This window comes from Phodopus roborovskii, unplaced genomic scaffold (genome assembly GCF_943737965.1).
Source record: "Phodopus roborovskii unplaced genomic scaffold, PHOROB, whole genome shotgun sequence".
Taxonomy (NCBI): domain Eukaryota; kingdom Metazoa; phylum Chordata; class Mammalia; order Rodentia; family Cricetidae; genus Phodopus; species Phodopus roborovskii.
The window spans coordinates 17,725,119-17,743,394 of record NW_026126447.1 but is presented as its reverse complement, the minus strand read 5'-3'; the positions used below and the strand labels follow the sequence as shown (position 1 = coordinate 17,743,394).

Genomic DNA, 18,276 nt, shown 5'->3' with positions numbered 1-18,276 from the left:
AAAATTACCTTCCAACTGCTACATAAGGAAACTTGTCTATAAAACCTGTGCATTGAGATAGGATCAACCCACCACTGTTAGGAATGTATTCAGCCCTGAAAATAAAGTAGCTGGGAATGGTGATGGTACCATTAAAAATCCACAAACAGTGAACTGAGAAATAGATTAACTAGGTTTCCTATGAGGTACACATTAGATAACACAGTGGTCATTCTATTGTTTAAAAGATAACTTATATAAATTACCACTGAATTGGCATGTCTTGCTTTTTCATTGTGCTATGTCATTCCAAATCATGTATGTTAAAATGCTGACAAACCCTTGTTAAGTCCACATGGCTTAGGTGTCAAAACAATAGTTTTCGGCATCCCCTGATAGTACCATCCAACATAGGTACTTTCCTAGATCACAGAAAGTTAGTAAGAAAATCCACATCCTGAAATGTAAAGCAAAACTCCCCTCCCTGCAAAAGCATTTGAAGTAACTCTCCTGAGAAATGCCACGTCCATACATCATGCCTAAAGAGTTGAAGAAGCTGAAGAGCAACTGTCCTTGCCATGGAGATACAGATCTCAAATATGCAGCAATTGGTCACTGAGGTGCTCAGAGCAGTCTAGAGTTCCTCAGATCTCCATAGGACATGTCATTAAATCTCCTCCTCCTGCTGTGTCTGACTTCTGGGAGGAAAGCATATGGTATAAATATTACTGCACTTGGTGATGAATACTAATGATCGCTCAGGAGGCCCATCTTTTGGCTCCTATGGCCGCTCTATCTAGTTGCTTATAAATGTGTCATGCTTCCATTGCTGTAATAATCTTATTTTTTGTTTACAGATCAGAATTCTCCATGCATAATCTGTCTGTAAGAGCACACACAGAAACACGATTTTATTTTTTGAGTTTTCCCATTAATACTTTGAAATTAAAGTAAGCCGACTTTAGTCTGACTAAGGCCTGTGCATGGCATATTTTATAAATGCACTAATTCCTCTTAAACTACTAGGATCTTAAAGTAGAGCACATACACACACACACACACACACACACACACACGTGTGTGCATATGGTTTACATAGGGTAGCAATGACCTCCTAGTGTGAGAACTGGAAGTTCAGTGATAACATGTAAACTACAAGCCTTGTATATCAGCATCCATACAGAACACCCTCATCATTGTAGGCAGAAGGGAGGATCTTGAAATGTGAAATTAGCCTTCTACCTTTATGAAGACAACAGCACATTCTGTGTTCTGTATACCAGCTGAATTCCATATAGGTAACTTTATTCAGAGCACATTGAGAGTTCCAAAGAATAAATTAATTAAATAAAAAGAATTAAGAACAACTTGGTTAAAAATAGAATTTTACTCCTCATAAAAAGCTTTCTAGAGTATGATACAAAGCTGATTATCCGGGCCCTGTATTTTAAGAAATAGTATGACACAGTATGACATCAATGGTCATATATCATTGGGGTGATCTGGATAGCCCAGTAAACAATTTTTGTACAGATTTTATTTCCCAAGGCCAAATATCACAAAACACAATATAGGTTTCACAATACAAACTGTTATTTTCTAATGTGTCCATAATGAAAAATTCTATAATGGAAGATAATATCAAATATAGATTTGATATCAAAATTCTTTGCCAAAAACTATAGTTAACATTAGAAGTTATTGTCACTGGACAGTTAAATGATGAATACAAAAACAAATGCACATTACAAGTATTCTTTTGTTCTTCACTTACCATGATGCAAACTGCAAGGAGTTAACCTTTAAGGGTTAAAGAGTTTAATCAATGTCAATGCCTGATCTTCTGACGGCGATAAAGAACAGTCTGTCTAGCGATACCCAACAGAACATCACTTTGTCAAGCCACAAAGCGCCCAAAAGCTTGTCAAGTAAGTTACCAGAAACCTCTTTGTGGTTAGAACTCAGCTCCTTCCTGCTTGACCTATTATTTGATATTTGACCACTTGGTTGCAAGACACTTGCTCTTTCTAGCTGAAATGTCACTGGGGCATCTTGTCAGCTCCCCGACATCTCGGCCTGACATACAATTTTACTTTTGTGTGCTACAAGGCAGAAAATGCAGGGCAATGGCCTTGTTTTAAATTCTGTCAGCATCAAAGACGGTCGTCACTCTTGGGTCTTACCAACAACAAAAACAAAAAAAAAAAAAGAGTCTATTCTGAAGGTCAAAACGGCCGTTACCTTGAAGTTTTTCAGCTTATACTAAATACATCACCTGCTACACTGGCGTGGGAACTGTCCTTATAAAGTACCTCAGCAGTCCACAGAAACTCTCCCAGCAGAGCTGCTCTTCCTTCCTATCAGATACAGACTTGATAAAAGGACAAGGTTTTCAATACCTTCAGGGACCAGATTCAGCAGTTAACTTAACTTGTTCAAATAGGCAAGTGGTATCATGTAGCTTTACAAGGAGCAACCTGACCTTCTCACATTGACCAGGAGTGACATTATTGTGCGGGAGGAGAAGCACTCACATCATTTCTGTTTTGCACAACCTGCTTAAAGTTTGCAACTAAATGCTTGTCTTCAGCCGAGCTGACAAGAGAGAAGAGGGGCTCAGTGAACCATGGCAGGGCTGCCATGAAATGACAGGAATCATTGGCATACATTTCAAATAGCTCTCTCAATCCTATTAAAGTATTGCAGTCTTGCTTTAAAATAGACAAGTATGAAACAACTTTGATAGATAGAGACTAAAATGGCTTATTGATTTTTTTTTAAGTCCGAGGGAAATTACCCAAAATGTGTCATTCTTTAACATTTAAAAATATGTTACATAAAAATGAGCAACTGTGATAATAAATAAAACTTACGGAGGAAAAGTGTGTTATTTCATTATTTAAAGAGACAGCGATCCCTGCACACATCAAGATATCACACAATTTTTTTAAAGCCCACCCTCACTTGTATTAAACAAAACTCACCTGAAAAGAAAATCCCCCTTCAAAACAATTTTAATTATACCATTAACTCTTCCTCCACTTTTTTTATTTCATAAAGTCATAATCCAATCTGAGATGGTCTTTTGGCATTAGCAGGTATCACTGGAGAGGACTGAGATGATGTTAGAGAATGGGGTGCTGTATTTATGAATGTCTCCTTTAAAAAACTGTAAGTTGTATCAAGTTCTGCTTGCAGTGGAAGAAATTCCCCAACTGTGTCCCCAGGAAGGACAGCTCTTGAAGGGATGGAGAGGTTGGAATGGTCCCGGGATCCTGTCTGTGGGAAGAAAGAAGCACACTGAATTTTAAACCCTGAAATGATATCAACAAAAACAAACGAGAAAGCGGGCACTGCTTGAGATGTAAAATGGGATGGGGCTTGCCATTAAGTAATCTATATGAAACTATCTAAGGAAGCAATTTTCCAGTGTAAGTGAATCAACTGAGCATATTGTAGTGTGCTTTCTTGTTGGACTATCTTTGGATCACTAACCCACAAACAGTAACACGGAGACGTATTAATTACTAAAGCCTGGCCTTAGCTTAGGTTTGTCTCCAACTAGCTCTAATAACTCCAACTGACATGTTTATATTAATCTACAGTCTGCCATATGGCTCGGTCATCTCTGCTCTGTTCTGAACATCTGACTTCTTCAGAGTCTTACTGCAGTCCCTTGCCTCTCTTCTTCCCAGAGGCCTCTCTATCCCCTAAAGTCCCACATAACCTCTTCCTGGCTGGCTACTGGCCATTCAGCTCTTCATTACACCAATCAGAACAATATCTTCACACAGTGTACAAATCTCCTACAACATCCTATGTCATAGGAGTTTCAGGACGATGGAGGAACAGCAGAACTTTGTATGAAACTTTTTCAAAAGTTTTATATGGAGAAGACAACACAACTAGGCATTTTCCAGATCAGCTTCAATTCTTTAATCATACAAAGAAACAAATACTAGTAGAATTTGTTCCATTAACTTATAATGTTCTGTAGTGGACTACTTAGGAAGTAAATGATCTGTGGTATTCATTTCTAAATTACTTTAAATGATTTAATTCGCAAGTTTAATATAAACAAAAATAAGTGATTCCTAGAAAATAATACACTATGAATAAAGTCTGGTGATAACTTGTGTTACACCTTCAATAACAATGCCAGCACCTGTTTTGGTTAAGATAGTTTTAACCATCGGGGAGTCATATATAAACATAGAGATTACACTGTAAAATCAGTTTCTCATATGTGAGTACATATAGCATTGTAGACTCCAAAGTCAAACTTCAAAACTGCCACGTACTCATAAAATACTTGAAAACAATATTAACATTTGATAAAGCTACAATTTGAAGTGTAAGAAACAAAATACCAGTAAATAGTTGATGGGAGATGTCATTCTGTAAATATGTTTCTCATACTGGTTAATGAATAAAGCACTGTTGGCCAATAGGAAAGGAAGATAGGTGGGACTAGGAGACGAGGAGAGAGGAAGTAGTAAGGAGGAGTCAGATGTAGAGACTGGGGAGAGCAAAACGCCAGGCCCTCTCTCCGGTAAGAAGAAACCACGTGGAAATACTTAGATTAATAGAAATGGGTTAATACTTAAGACAGAGCTAGCCGACAAGAAATAACTAGCCAACGGCGTTGTATCAAATACAGAGTCTCTGTGTGTTATTTGGGGCTGGTGTGGCAGTGGGACCAGACCGGCGGAGGGAAAAACCTACTCGTTACAAATAGTAGTTAATATTTAATGTGAATGAAGTCTTAGCAATGAAGCAGATGCTATTTTAAAACATCTACACATATAAGAAAATAACAACAAATCTTTAACCAGAATTTTCCAGATTCCCGGCAAATGAATGTTGGTGAGACAACAAGGCCAGTATGGGTGCCCACTAAAAACATGCCAGTTTACATTGTTTTTAAAACACCTTTTTCTTGGATTCCCCTTAAGTTTTGATAATAAAATAACATAAGGTATAAGGGTCTGCTTCACTCTGCCATGTTATACAAAACTACTTCTACATGTGGAGACAAGGTAGAAACCACTGCTGGTGTTAGAATCATATTAGAAATTCTACTGTTGTATGTGTTACCATTTTTGTAGATTTTTTTAAAAGTACAACTGGAGAAAATCAATGTGTGCATCTAGTACCTAGTTCAGCAATTTTCTTTGATCTCTCTTCTTTTGATTTCTTGATACTCCACTGCAAGCAGATAGCTGATGGAAATCATCTCTTTTCATGCTGGAAGTTTTTTTTTTTTTTTTTTAATTGCCTACAGTGCCACTCGGTTGTCTCCATGAAGCACAGGATTTACTAGATGCCATGGAAGGAAAAGAACACCCAAAGGCATACATGCATCAGTCCTGGAAAGCAGGGCTAAGGGTGCACTAAGAGCCATCATTCTGGGCCTGGGCACCTTAGTTCAGAACATGAGCAGAGGCACAGGGTATACCAGAGGCACGGGGTGCACCACAGGCCCGGGGTGTACCACAGGCAGAGGGCTTACCACAGGCAGAGAGGGTGCACCACAGGCAGAGAGGGTGCACCACAGGCAGAGGGTGCACCACAGGCAGAGGGTGCACCACAGGCCCGGGGTGTACCACAGGCAGAGAGGGTGTACCACAGGCAGAGGGTGCACCACAGGCAGAGGGTGCACCACAGGCCCGGGGTGTACCACAGGCAGAGAGGGTGTACCACAGGGAGAGAGGGTGCACCACAGGCAGAGGGTGCACCACAGGCAGAGGGTGCACCACAGGCAGAGGGTGCACCACAGGCAGAGGGTGCACCACAGGCAGAGGGTGCACCACAGGCAGAGGGTACACCACAGGCCCGGGGTGTACCACAGGCAGAGGGTGCACCACAGGCAGAGGGTGCACCACAGGCCCGGGGTGTACCACAGGCAGAGGGTGCACCACAGGAAAGGGTGCACCACAGGCAGAGGGTGCACCACAGGCAGAGGGTGCACCACAGGCCCGGGGTGTACCACAGGCAGAGGGTGCACCACAGGAAAGGGTGCACCACAGGCAGAGAGGGTGTACCACAGGGAGAGAGGGTGCACCACAGGCAGAGGGTGCACCACAGGCAGAGGGTGCACCACAGGCACGGGGTGTACCGAAGGCAGCCCCACCATCCTAGGCTTTCTGTTACCAGAACCACTTCCAGAGCTTGTACCAGCTGACTGTGTGAGGTGGTGGCCTCACTACCCAACTGCAGCTATGAGAGGTATAGCCACCGCCTAATTCCTCTCTGCAGACCCAGGAGTTGAGCCACTGCTGAAAGAGCCGAGGACAGTGAGACTTGACTCTCTTCCTTGCAGTCTTCAGCTTACTTGTGGCAATGGTTTTCAATGTAGTCAGATGAAGCTTCAAAAATGTTTAGTCTTTTAGGATTTTACAATGTTGGTAAGTTACAGCAATGTGTTCTGACGTGACACACAAAGTGAAACTAATTTTAATATAAGGTGATTTATATCAAGAATTTGAGCACTCTGTTTTGAGAACATTCTGCTTTTATTCTGTTAGCAGAACAGAGAGCTACAGTCCCCTATGTACAGGAGGGCAAAACTCATAAGACTTAACGCTGCCCTGCCGGTTCTAAGACCTGGAGCTTTGTGGCCATTCTCTCTGCAGGCCACCCCCAATGGCAATCACCATTCTCCTCTGCTCTTGTGGATGCAGTAGATTCTGACCGTGTGCTCTCACATGGAAAGAGAAGCGATGTATTTGTCCTGGGCTAGGATTCCTTGTTTCTGTCAGTGCCATCACAAGCGACAGGGTTTCTTCATTAAGTCTGGGTGCCATCCCATTCTGAAGATGCTCCAAACTTTGTCTATTCACCACCTAGTGAACACTTGGGCAGATCCCATAACCTGACTTGTAAAAAATGCTACAATAAACACGGCGCGCAGACATCCCTTCAACAGACTGACTTCTAATATTCTGCATAAATGCACAGAAGTGGCACAGGATGGAGGATGTCACATGGTAATACTATTTAGCTGGGGGGTTTTGCTCTTGTTTTTTGCTTTAGATTATGTTTACAACTTTACGATTCAAGTTCTGGTCTTAAGAAATCTGTACCTGAAAGGGAGGGCATCTTCCTGGGTGTCTTCTTGATGTCCTACACTACAGCAGAGCAACTTTACCAACCTGACCAAGAGCCCTGTTTTGCCAGAAGCAGAGATGCACACAGCTCCCTGAAATACGCTGCACTTGAAGCCCTCCCTTCTGTTCCTGTGAGTCCCAGCCCAGTACCCCACAAACTAGAAGGCTGCCCTTCAGGGAAGCGCTCCAGCAAGCGCCGCCGTGGTCTGAACACTCTGCAGGTCTTGGCACTCTGTGCAAGGCTCGGGTTTGCCTGTTGTTGCCCTTCTTTTTACGTGTCCGTTTTTCCACATGTGTAAAAACACCCTTTCATCTGGTAGAGTGTTTTTAACTAGGTAACCTTGAAAGGTGGTGTCAAGTATTTCTGTACTGTTTTAAATCAGCCTCAGCTTTTGCACACTTTCTTCAGACCTTACGTTCTTAACACAAAATAATCAAACAGCCTTGGAGGAAAAGAGAGGGATGGCGGGAAGAGGTAAAGGGTGACTGAGGGAAGAAAGAGGGAAGAAGGAAGGGAAGAAAGAGAGAAGGAGGAGGTAAAAGAAGAGAGAATACAAATTCCCTTAAAGAGCTTTATTCCTCAAAGGCGTCTAGCCAGCACTCAGGCTTATATTTGCGTAAATGAAAACAAATGGCTGCTTCTGCTACGAGAATCACTTGCTGTACTCTTAGAAAATATGTTTATTCCTTGAAAATGGGATAAAATTTGATTTTAAGTTACTTAGCTTAAAAAAAAGCCAGCACAATTTCTACTGAAAGTTTCAACTGAGAATTTGATGTTTAAGTAACAATTAAATATTAAGTATTTTTCTTGTTGCAAATAATATTTAAAAACCTGTGGAAATGCTTTTTTAATGTAACAAAGAGGTAAGGATAGTAAACTAACTTTGTAGCAGAGATCAATAAGAGTTAATATCATTATCTGATCTTACACCCTAAGTCTGGGAAGCCTGTGGCTGTTTAAACTTCTTCATAAACTGCTTAGATGTTCTGGTTGTCTCATATAAATCTAAATTTGGGCAATTTTTTAAAAAAGAAATTGGTTACCTGGAATAAGAGCTCAGTGTCATGTGAATCTTTATGGAAGTACTTTTATTTTCTCAATGAGCTGTAAATGGTTCTATTAGAGCTGTTATAGTTGATCAGGCAAACACACACTCACAATACAGAATGTACCTACTAAATTCCTCCATTTAAGAAATTTGTGAGATGCAGTAATTGAATACACCCAGTAGCCATTTTTTAAATTATGATTTTCTAAGAATGTTTCCAAACAAAAAAATAAAGCATTCATCTAATAATAAAATAATCACACAATAAGTTGTCTATAAATCAAAGCCAGTTTGCCAGCCAAGGCTTCTAAACAGCTAGAGCAGCTAGCCATCTGTCTCCTGTGCAGCAGTCATGATCCAGTTGTGTTTACAGCACTTATGGTTAAAGAGGTTAGGGGAAGCATGATCTACTCATATGCAGGCCATGCTAAGCACATAGTATAGTGGAGGTTGGCAGACTGCAGCATCCCTGCCAAGTTCTGCTATAATTGAACTCAGCCATTTGAGGCAGGTACGTTAGCCTGCCATAGTCTTGAATTCCTTGCCTATAAAATAAGGGTTGCAGTCCTCAACTCTGAAGTACTCTGAGTCTGTTAGAACTCCATGTGCAGTGGTATATGATAAAAATACTGGTAACTAACTTCTGTGTGACATTAACTTAAAACCTAGGTGTTTCTATATCTAATACTTGAGGTTTCAATACAAGGTTTTGAGAGGTAAGACAGACCATTGTTCTTTAGATGTATATTCTTTTTAATTTCACTTTTCATTGACTCTTTGTGGATTTCACATCATGCATCCTGATCCCACTCATCTCAACATTCTCTCTCTTCTATTCTCTTCCCTTGTGACTTCCTGCCCAAAACAAAATTTAAAAGTAAAACCAAAACAACAACAGTAACAACAAAATACATATTTTTAAAATCAAAATCTCGGCCTGGAAGCGATAGTGTGGCCCAGTGAGTCACACAGTACACCCTTTAGTCCACACACCTTTACTTGTAAGTGTTCATCAATGAGTCATTGGTCTGGTTCAAGACCTCTGGCTCTATGGATACTGGTCCCTCACTGGGACTCCTCTTGGATTAGATATATTTTCTTTTTTATAAAAAAAAATTTTTTTTGATTCTTTGAAAATTTTATACAACACATATTCACTCCTGCCTCCCCTTAACTTCTACCAGATCTGCCCCCAACTCCCTACCTACCCCTAACTTTCTGTCCACTCTTCTTTTTTTAATTTAATGTCTATCCATTGACTCATATTTGTGATTTCCATATATTTCTGGGTATGGAGTATACCATCCACTAAAGGATGATCAACCTACCAACCTACTAGGAGACAACCCTTAAAGAAAATTGACTCCCGCTCTTACACAGAAGCCATCACTGTCCACAGCTATTCTTGAGCCCCTGCCCACTCCGTGCTATAATAATACTGCCTGGCTTGATCTTGTGTAGGTCTTATGAAGACAACCACAGCTTCTCTGGGTCCCTGGGGGCAGTGGTCTTGTCATGGTTTTCTCCTCCCCAACCTCTGGCTCTTACATTCTTTCCACCCCCTTTTATTGTAATGGTCCCTGAGCCATGGGAAGGGGGTGCCCCATTTGTGACTGATTCTTAGGCAGAAGGAATGCATACTGTCCATGGCTTTTACATATAAACTAAAACTTCATTCAGTTAAATTCTGTAGTATACTTGTTATTGCAATCTCCATGCTGGCATTTCAAGCCCATATGCTGCTGGCTGCTTTTACATAGAGTGCAACAACTGTGTTTATTCTGATGAAGAAACCAAAGCACCCACAAGAGGGAATGATGATTAGACTATTTCCACTCTAATGTCTAATATGTTCTTAGCACTAGACTCTCAATACTTAGCATAACAGAATTTTCTTTCCTCCAAAAATATTTGTGCATCATGTTCCACCTCCCTGCTTTCTAGTTCTAGCAAGCTGGAGTCACAGGACACCACAGTTTACACAAATCAGAATTGGAACTAATCCAGGAAATTGTTTTCTCCTGTGGAATATTCACTTCCCTGAGATATAGACATGCACATATATGTCCACCTTCAAACATACATGCATTTATACATGAACTTACACAAACATCTGTTATTATACTATTAAATACTTATTTCCCTTAGCTACTATTCTAACTTCTAGTATGCAACTGCAAACCTTGCAGGGTATTTTATACATCCTTCTCCCTCTAAGTTACTAACCCTTAGTACACATTAGCTTGACTCTTGTGCTTACTGATGCAGGACTGCAGGGAGTAAGAGGCAGTGGAGACTTAGAAAGAGCTCTCTGGTCAACAAGCACCCTTCCTAGAGGCTTAGAAAAGTCACTCACAAAAATAAAAAGGAAATCAGAAAACTGGTAGAGCACCAACAAACATTTGTCCTCAGGTGGATCCCAGCTCTCAGGTCTATCTGACTGGCTTGAATTCAGCCTCAACAGCTTGCCTAACATGGAAAATTAATGGAGTAATAACTCTGTGCCTCTGCTTCCCCACAGCCAGGCTCTTAGCCATACAATGTTTGAGCTCTCTGCTCCCCCATCCAGTCTCATGTATGTTTTCCCTGATGTAATGCAATCCAGTTAGCACTGTGTATGTACTCCACAGTACATAGCCAGCCCTGGCCTAGCCATATCTTCCTTTACAGTTGAGATCTCTACCTTTCAAACTCTGGTCAGGATTTCCCTCTCTGTTGAGAGCTTTTCAGAACCTCTCCCCACCTTTTCCTAACTACACTGATGACAAACTGCTGATCAAAATTTATATTTCCTTGTGGGAATTCATACTTATTTATATTTTTTTGTTTTCCTATAAAACAATGAACATGCCGTATAATAAAATAAATCATGACTTTGTATTTCTAGCATAGCCATTTAGCTAAGACTAAATATGAATGACTAAGTGAACAAAACACCAATATTATCACTTTATGGTTTGGGTCTCATGTTGGTATTTGATTATTTTATGTGTAACAGATTACATCTCACAAAGAAGGACCACAGTACAGCAGAAAAATATGAGCTTTGAAGCTATGGCCTTCTCGGATTCTTCTTCTTCCTTCGTTATTTAGTAAGTATGTGACCTTTGACAGATTACTCACCCTGTTTGAGCCTATATCTTTATCTGTGAATCCTTGGGATTGTTACAAAGAGTAAATGAAATAAAATCCACAAAATGCAATATTTGTGTTTGACTTCTCTTTCTGCTCTTAGTGATAACAAATTCCAAGTTCATTTTTATAGCTACCATGTACTGGGTTTGTATATAAGGCACCATGCTAGGCTCAACTTGGTAGCCATTACAGTAATTCTCACGCTTCAAAGAGAAAACCCTATGAGTACCCCTATCTTAAAATTGAAGAAACTAGGGCTCAAGAGGGGTAGAATCATGTTGCCCTAGGTTACTGCTTGGTATGGCAGAGAGAGATGTGAATCTTGTTCTGGTTCAATTGTTCATACATTGACCACTGTCCTCTTGTGGTACCCAAAGTGGAGATTGCCTCGGGTTTACTTCACATCTAGAGCCATTTTGTATGGTAAAGGTTCAGCAGTCTCAGTGACTGGAAAAGAAAAATGAACGCATTGTGCTGGAGGCAGAAACAAATGCTTTCATTTGGAGAAGCGTTGCTGTAGCATAATCTGGTGTTTGAGTATGCAATGCACCACCGGAAATAAACAAGCTAGCCAGCATTTACATGAAATGAATGTCCCAGTCTTTTTCACCAAAATGTTAAGTTACTGTTAGGTTCCAATGTAAAATTTGGAGCTGAAGTTTTAAATTACCCCAGAACAGTTAACTTAATTTTAAATTATTTTAAAGATGTCTTATGCCTGACATGGTAACAGCTCCCATTATCTGCTCTTGGATGTTTAAATTTCCTGGTGTGATAAAGGTTGGAAAAGGGAATGAAGAACTTTCTGGACAGTTTTTTGGGCTTTTTTTTTCCCTCTTTCCTTTACACAATATGCTCTGTTCCTGACCTCTCATTTCCCACACACGTAAGGGAGAGAGTTACAGAAATGAACAGGGAAAAAAAAATCACATCACCCTTTTCCTGCCTTAGAAACCTGTATTTCCAAACAGCTCAGAGAGAATTCAAAATGTAAATATATTCGTATGATCAAATATACAAAAAGAGTAGCAAGAGTACAATGTAGGAAATCCTTGGCTGAACTGTTTTTTAAAAATGTGTAACACACATGGTCACCACGGGAGTGGCTTTCTTAATTTACAAGACTTGTGCAGTTAAAAGAAAAAAATCTAATTGGAAAGTAAACTATGGAAGTGTATTTGCTACAACAGCATTCAGTTGTAACAGAAAGCCCCAAATGCTTTCTTATGCAACAAAGAACATATCATTCCCTAGTGGGACTAAAGGACACGGAGTACAGTCCAAGCCATTTCTATCTTGGTGGTCTACACTTAACTTCTTAAGCTTCCTGGAACTAAATGTGGAAGCTCTCAAAGTGTCAGCAATCAAACGTGCAGTTAGTGCATCTTCAAGTTATTTTTTGTTGAAATATTTGACAATGAAGTTTGCTGATTAGGGGAGCTGGAGAGATGGATCAACTGTTAAGAACACTGGCTGCTCTTCCACAGGACCTGGGTTCTAATCCCAGCACCCACATGGTAACTAACAACTATCTACAGCACTAGTCTCAGAGGATCTGATGCCCTCTTCTGGCCTCCAATGGCACTGCATGCATGTGGTATAGACATATTTGCAGGCAAAAAACCCATACACATAAAAATCTTTTTAAAAGGAAGTTGCTGACTTTTTCTTTTTTAATCAGTAATATTAGGTTTAGGTTAGGAGGGAATTTCCAGAAGTTTTTGAAATGTCCCTAAACATACTTCTGCCGTGTATATATCTATGTGGAGTGGCATTCTCAATACCAACCACTATAAAACAAAACTATCAGTCAACTCTAAAAAGTGTTAAAGATGCTCTATGTCCTGAAACACTAAATATTTAGCCATTGTTTGAGTCTTTCTGTAAAAGTAAACAAGCATCCGTCCTATTAGAATGAAATTTTATTTCAATGGATGATAAAATGGTATGAAGACCAAAGATCCATTTTAGAAGAAATTTCTTTATGACTTATAGCAGCAAATTTTTGCTTTGAATATTTAGTTTATGTACTTGCCAAGGGCTGCAGAAGAGCTGCTTGGGTGAAAAGTAGTCATTATTGGGAAAAGTTTAAGAAGCCCCGCTCTCTAGTGCACCACATGTATTGTGTCCAGCATGTGGCAAAATCTGCTGATGAACGGGCTGCATTCTGGGAAGAAGAAGGAAAGAAGCAAAGAGAGAGGAGCTGTTTCCATCTGAGGGTAGCTCTTAAAACTGAATAACCGAATACAGCGTGTGTGTGTGTGTGTGTGTGTGTGTGTGTGTGTGTGTGTGTGTGTATACATGAAGGCCAGGGTCAACCTCAGGCGTCACTCCTAGGATGCCATCTATATTTCCTGTTTGAGACAGGGTCTCTTCCTGGTATGAAGCTCACCAAGTAGGCTATACTAGGTGGCCAGTGGGTCTCAGGGATCCACTTGTATCTGCCTCCTCAGAGCTGGGATTATACATACACAACAACATGCTCACTTTTTACATGGGTTCTGAGGATCAACTCAGGTTCTCATGTTTTAAAGGCAAGCACTGACCATGTCCCCAAACAAGCATTTTTAGTTTCATCTCATTGGCTTGAGCTTAAGTCATATAACTAACAGGTTTCTTTGGGGGAGAGGTGTCTAGGCAATGTAACTTATTTTTCCCCTTGAACTTCACAGGTAATATTAAGAAGTTCAGTTACTAAGAAAGAAAGGCACAGAGGAGGAAAGCCTGGTAGCCTGTATCTCAGGCACAAATGGCCTATTTGGTTGAGATACGATGGATACAATAGCCAATGAATATGTGGAAAAGTAATGCTACATTATGATTAAAGAAATGCAACACAAATACGCCAAAGAGAAATGGTTTTTCACCCATCAGATGGAAACCACACAGGCGACTGGCAATGCCCACTACTGAGAAGGAGGAAAGGGAAGCTTGTGTCACGTGGGTATGAAGCTGGTGAAAACTTTTCCAAGCCCACACTTCTAAATGTATTTACCCTGTATCTTGCCATGTCTGCCACAAGGCATTTCTTATATGAGCACCTCACAAATCACCAGGAAAAATAACTCAAGTATCAGGGCACAGTCCTGTAATCCCAGTACTTGGTAATCTGAGGCAGGAGAATTGCATGTTTGAGAGCAGGCTGAACTACATAGAAAGATCATGTCTCAAAACCAATTAATCATTGATCAATTCATGTAAAACCTCCAGAAAGGAAACTAAAGTCTCCATCAATATATGTCCATTTAATCAATATATGGCATGTGCAAATAATACAATAATTTTAAAATCTGAGGCAAATATTCCAATGCTAATATAGGAATAACTTCATGTGCACATTAAAAATAAAGATTTTGTACATATGCACAGAAGCCCCTTGACCACAGTGCGCCACACTCCATACACACATCATAAGGTGACCCTGCACTTTAATACATCTACCAAGCACAGCTCAACAACACAGCACAGTGCAGCTATTTCCTCCTGTGACTACATGGCTGACTGGGAGATACAGCTCATTGCTGCCACTCAACATCACAGGAAAATATCCTATGGCAGGTGGCTATCCCAGGAGACCAGAATCCAAACAGAAGTACAATTTCTACTGATAAATGCTGGTTAGGAAAGATGGCGAAAAAAATTGCTATGTACATCCATGGTAACTCAGGTGTGTGTGTGTGTGTGTGTGTGTGTGTGTGTGTGTGTGTGTACACGTGCGCGCACGCAAGCACATGTACACACGGTAGACAATATATGCATATGTATGTGTCTTTTCATTTATAACCCAAACATGAAGATATATCCATATGAGCATAGCTTTTTTTTCTAGAAATGAACATTAAACAATCAACTTTGGAATGTGTGTCATAAAAAAGGGACTATGTTTATATCTCCCTATTATTTGTTTATGTATGTATGTATGTATTTTGCTTTTTTTCAAGACAGGGTTTCTCTGTGTAACATCCCTGGTTGTACCAGAACTCACTTTATAGACCAGGCTGGCCTCAAACTCACAGAAATCCTCCTGCCTCTTCCTTCCAAGAGCTGGTATTAAAGGTGTGTGCCACCACCAACCAGCTGTCCTGATAATTTCTTCTCTTTAAAATTATTTGACTCATTGGCCAAGGTTATGAACTGAGTCCTCAAGACTAGAAATACAAATGATTAACCAGTAAATTGGGAAAAATGATATACCCCCTACTAGCAGTTAAGACTGGGACATAAATGAGATATTTCAAGCCAATGAAAAGTTGACTTTAAATGATGGCACTAAGTGTCAGTGAAAGCACTGTAAAGAGACATTTGCAAACTGCCACTTACTGTGCACGGTGATGGAACCATGGTAACTACCACCGGCCAACTGTCCTGAAAGACTAATGCATGTGACCCAACAATTCCATTAATGATTAGCTTCCTTCTATTAGTGGTAGACAAAATCTGGAAATAATCCAACATTTAACCACAAAGGCATAAGCTAGACAGCTACACTTACCTTGGAGGGCACTGTGCAGCTATAAACATAGGGCGTTACACCTTTGGGGTGCAAGGGCAAATGCTTAGGCCTGAAAAGGGGTCAGCAAACATTCTCTACAATGGATCGGATAATATTTGGCAGATAATATTTGTAGGCTATATATTTTCTACTATGTCGGGAGCCGTATTCGCCATTACAAGATGGCGCTGGCTTCCTGCTTCCTGGTTCTTGTTTACAGCATTAGCTATGTTAATTGCAAATGCGCTACTATATGGTAATTTCTATATGGTAGCTCTCCCTATCAGAGAGGCTATATCATTTGGGCGTTTTGCGGAACACCAATCACAGACGAATACGGCTATTTAAGCCGTGCGCATTTGGGGCTTGGGGTCCTTCTCCATCAGCATGTAAAGAGCTCTACAATAAAGATTCTGCTGGACAAATCTTCGGTTGCCGCGTCTTCCTTATCGGCAAAGGTTGCTCGCGACACTACTATACCTAAAATGTATTGTTTTATTTAAAAAGTCATAGAAAATATGTAAACAAATTATCAGAGTTATATCCCAATAAAATTTTGTTTGTGGGCCCTGAAATCTGAATTTCAACCATTTTTATGACTCACAAAATATTCCTTTGGCTTTTTTCCTACAATTTAAAATATTAGAACTGTTCTGAGGTTGTAGTTTGAATGTAAATGGCCCCTTAGGCTCACAGGGAGTGGCACTATTAGGAGACGTGGCCTTGGTGGAGGAAGTGTGTTACGGGGATGGTCTCTGAGGTTTCAGGAGCTCAAGCCAGGCCCAGAGGTCACTTGCTGTTCCTGCTGCCTGCTGATCCAGATGGAGAACCCTCAGCTACCTCCCCAGCGCAGGGTCTGTCTGCATGCCATCATGCTTCCAGCCAGGATGGTAATGGACTAAATGTTTGAATTGCCATTTTTATGGTATCTCATCCTAGCAATGAAATCCCAACTAAGACAAAGATCACATATCACAGAGAAAGAGGTGACAGGTGGATCTGGCCCACAAGTTGCACTCTGCTATAGCTGATGTAAGTGAAGAAGTGACTAACAGAGTTACATAAGGGATTTGTTCAAGGTACTAAAGTTTTCGCCATGTTTTCCTTTTCTCCTGTAGTTCCCAATTATGTACAAGCAACATAAGTTACTTTTATGCCTACAAACCTTTTATTAAAAACACTAGTATTATATATGCTGAAGCTGTGTATTATATGTGTGCTAGAATGTTTTAGAATAGCTGTGACTGAAATGTGTGGTCAGAGGGGAAATGCAATTGTTACAGGTCCCAAAGGGCATCCCTTCTAGAGATTCTGAAAGAACACTCTCAAACCTTTCACTAGCACTGAAAATGTGCGAATGCAAATGTTCACACTGAATACCCCATCTCTTCCCCCATAAGGCAGCTCCATACACAGGGAGGCACTCACAACCCCTACATGTTCACTCGGTTCCAAACAGAGCTTCCCTGTGCCAAATTACAGTCTCTGTGTCAAAATGTACACAAGCCATGCCCTCTCTGGGAACCACTAGGAAAAGCTGTCTGACTTTTCACCTTTTCATTACTGGACAATTTCCTCTTGAAGTTATAAGCCTTTCTAAATGCCAATTGATAATAATCTAAGAGCTTCAATATGAATACTTAGAAACATGTCCCTCTGATGTGGAAGGACAGCATGGTTAACAGAGTCACCTAGAGTGGCTTCCTACCAACACAAGTGTCAGTCAGCCTTGCTCTTAACAAGCTTTGTAATAAATTCTTATTTTATAGTCTGAAATGCAGGTTTTTTTTTTTTCATACCCTCCCTTTCCACTGTTTCGGGCCATATTCCTTAGTTTTCCCATTTTCTTACATCTAAGATCCCGAAGTTCCTTATGGAAGCTGCACACTGTGTTGATTTCCCTAGAGACAGCCTACAGCAAAAGTTCTGTGTCCTCCAGGGTTGTGGACCCTTTGAGTGTGGCAGTGCATTTTTGGAGGGATGGTCTGCGTTATGTAAGAGAATGTGATCTCTCTGAGTCAGGGAAGTGCAGTTCAGATCATGTGATCTGGGGCCTTACCTGTGGAATGTCCTCAGATCACAAGCAATGGAGAGTGTGTTCTACAACAAATCGCTTAGCTAATAATGGCATTTCTCTTATGATATGCAATAATGTCACTTCTGATACAGGCAAAGTTTCAAACCATAATAATCTCTTAGGAGAACATCCTGTAATAACTTTGAGAAGAATGCAACAACCACCAATTTACACGATAATAATCATAGAGTCACACTAAAGTATTATCAACCTCATGTAATAAATTCCCCATGCTTGCATACTGTACAAAATATAGCTAAGCCTATAGATGCTGTGTATCTTAAGTTACCTTTATTTATTAATTCTTCTTTAGAACCTTATTTATTGACAAATAATAATTGTCTGCAATATGGGGGGAAATGTCATAATTTTGAATGCTGTGGGATGAGTTCCAGGCTAATTAACACTTATAATATTTCACATTCTCATTTT

The 18,276-nt window shown here is 40.3% G+C and overlaps 1 protein-coding gene across 1 annotated transcript in view; it reads right to left on the bottom strand.

Annotated features, from left to right (window-relative positions):
• Positions 1 to 1,511: 1,511 nt before the first annotated feature.
• The window catches only part of Ccdc171 (coiled-coil domain containing 171), a 283,728-nt gene continuing 266,963 nt past the window's right edge, over positions 1,512 to 18,276 (bottom strand). The window contains exon 24 of the mRNA XM_051188124.1: positions 1,512 to 3,258. Within this exon, the coding sequence (XP_051044081.1) occupies positions 3,040 to 3,258 (219 nt within the window). The 3' untranslated portion in view covers positions 1,512 to 3,039. The remainder of the gene's footprint in view (positions 3,259 to 18,276) is intronic.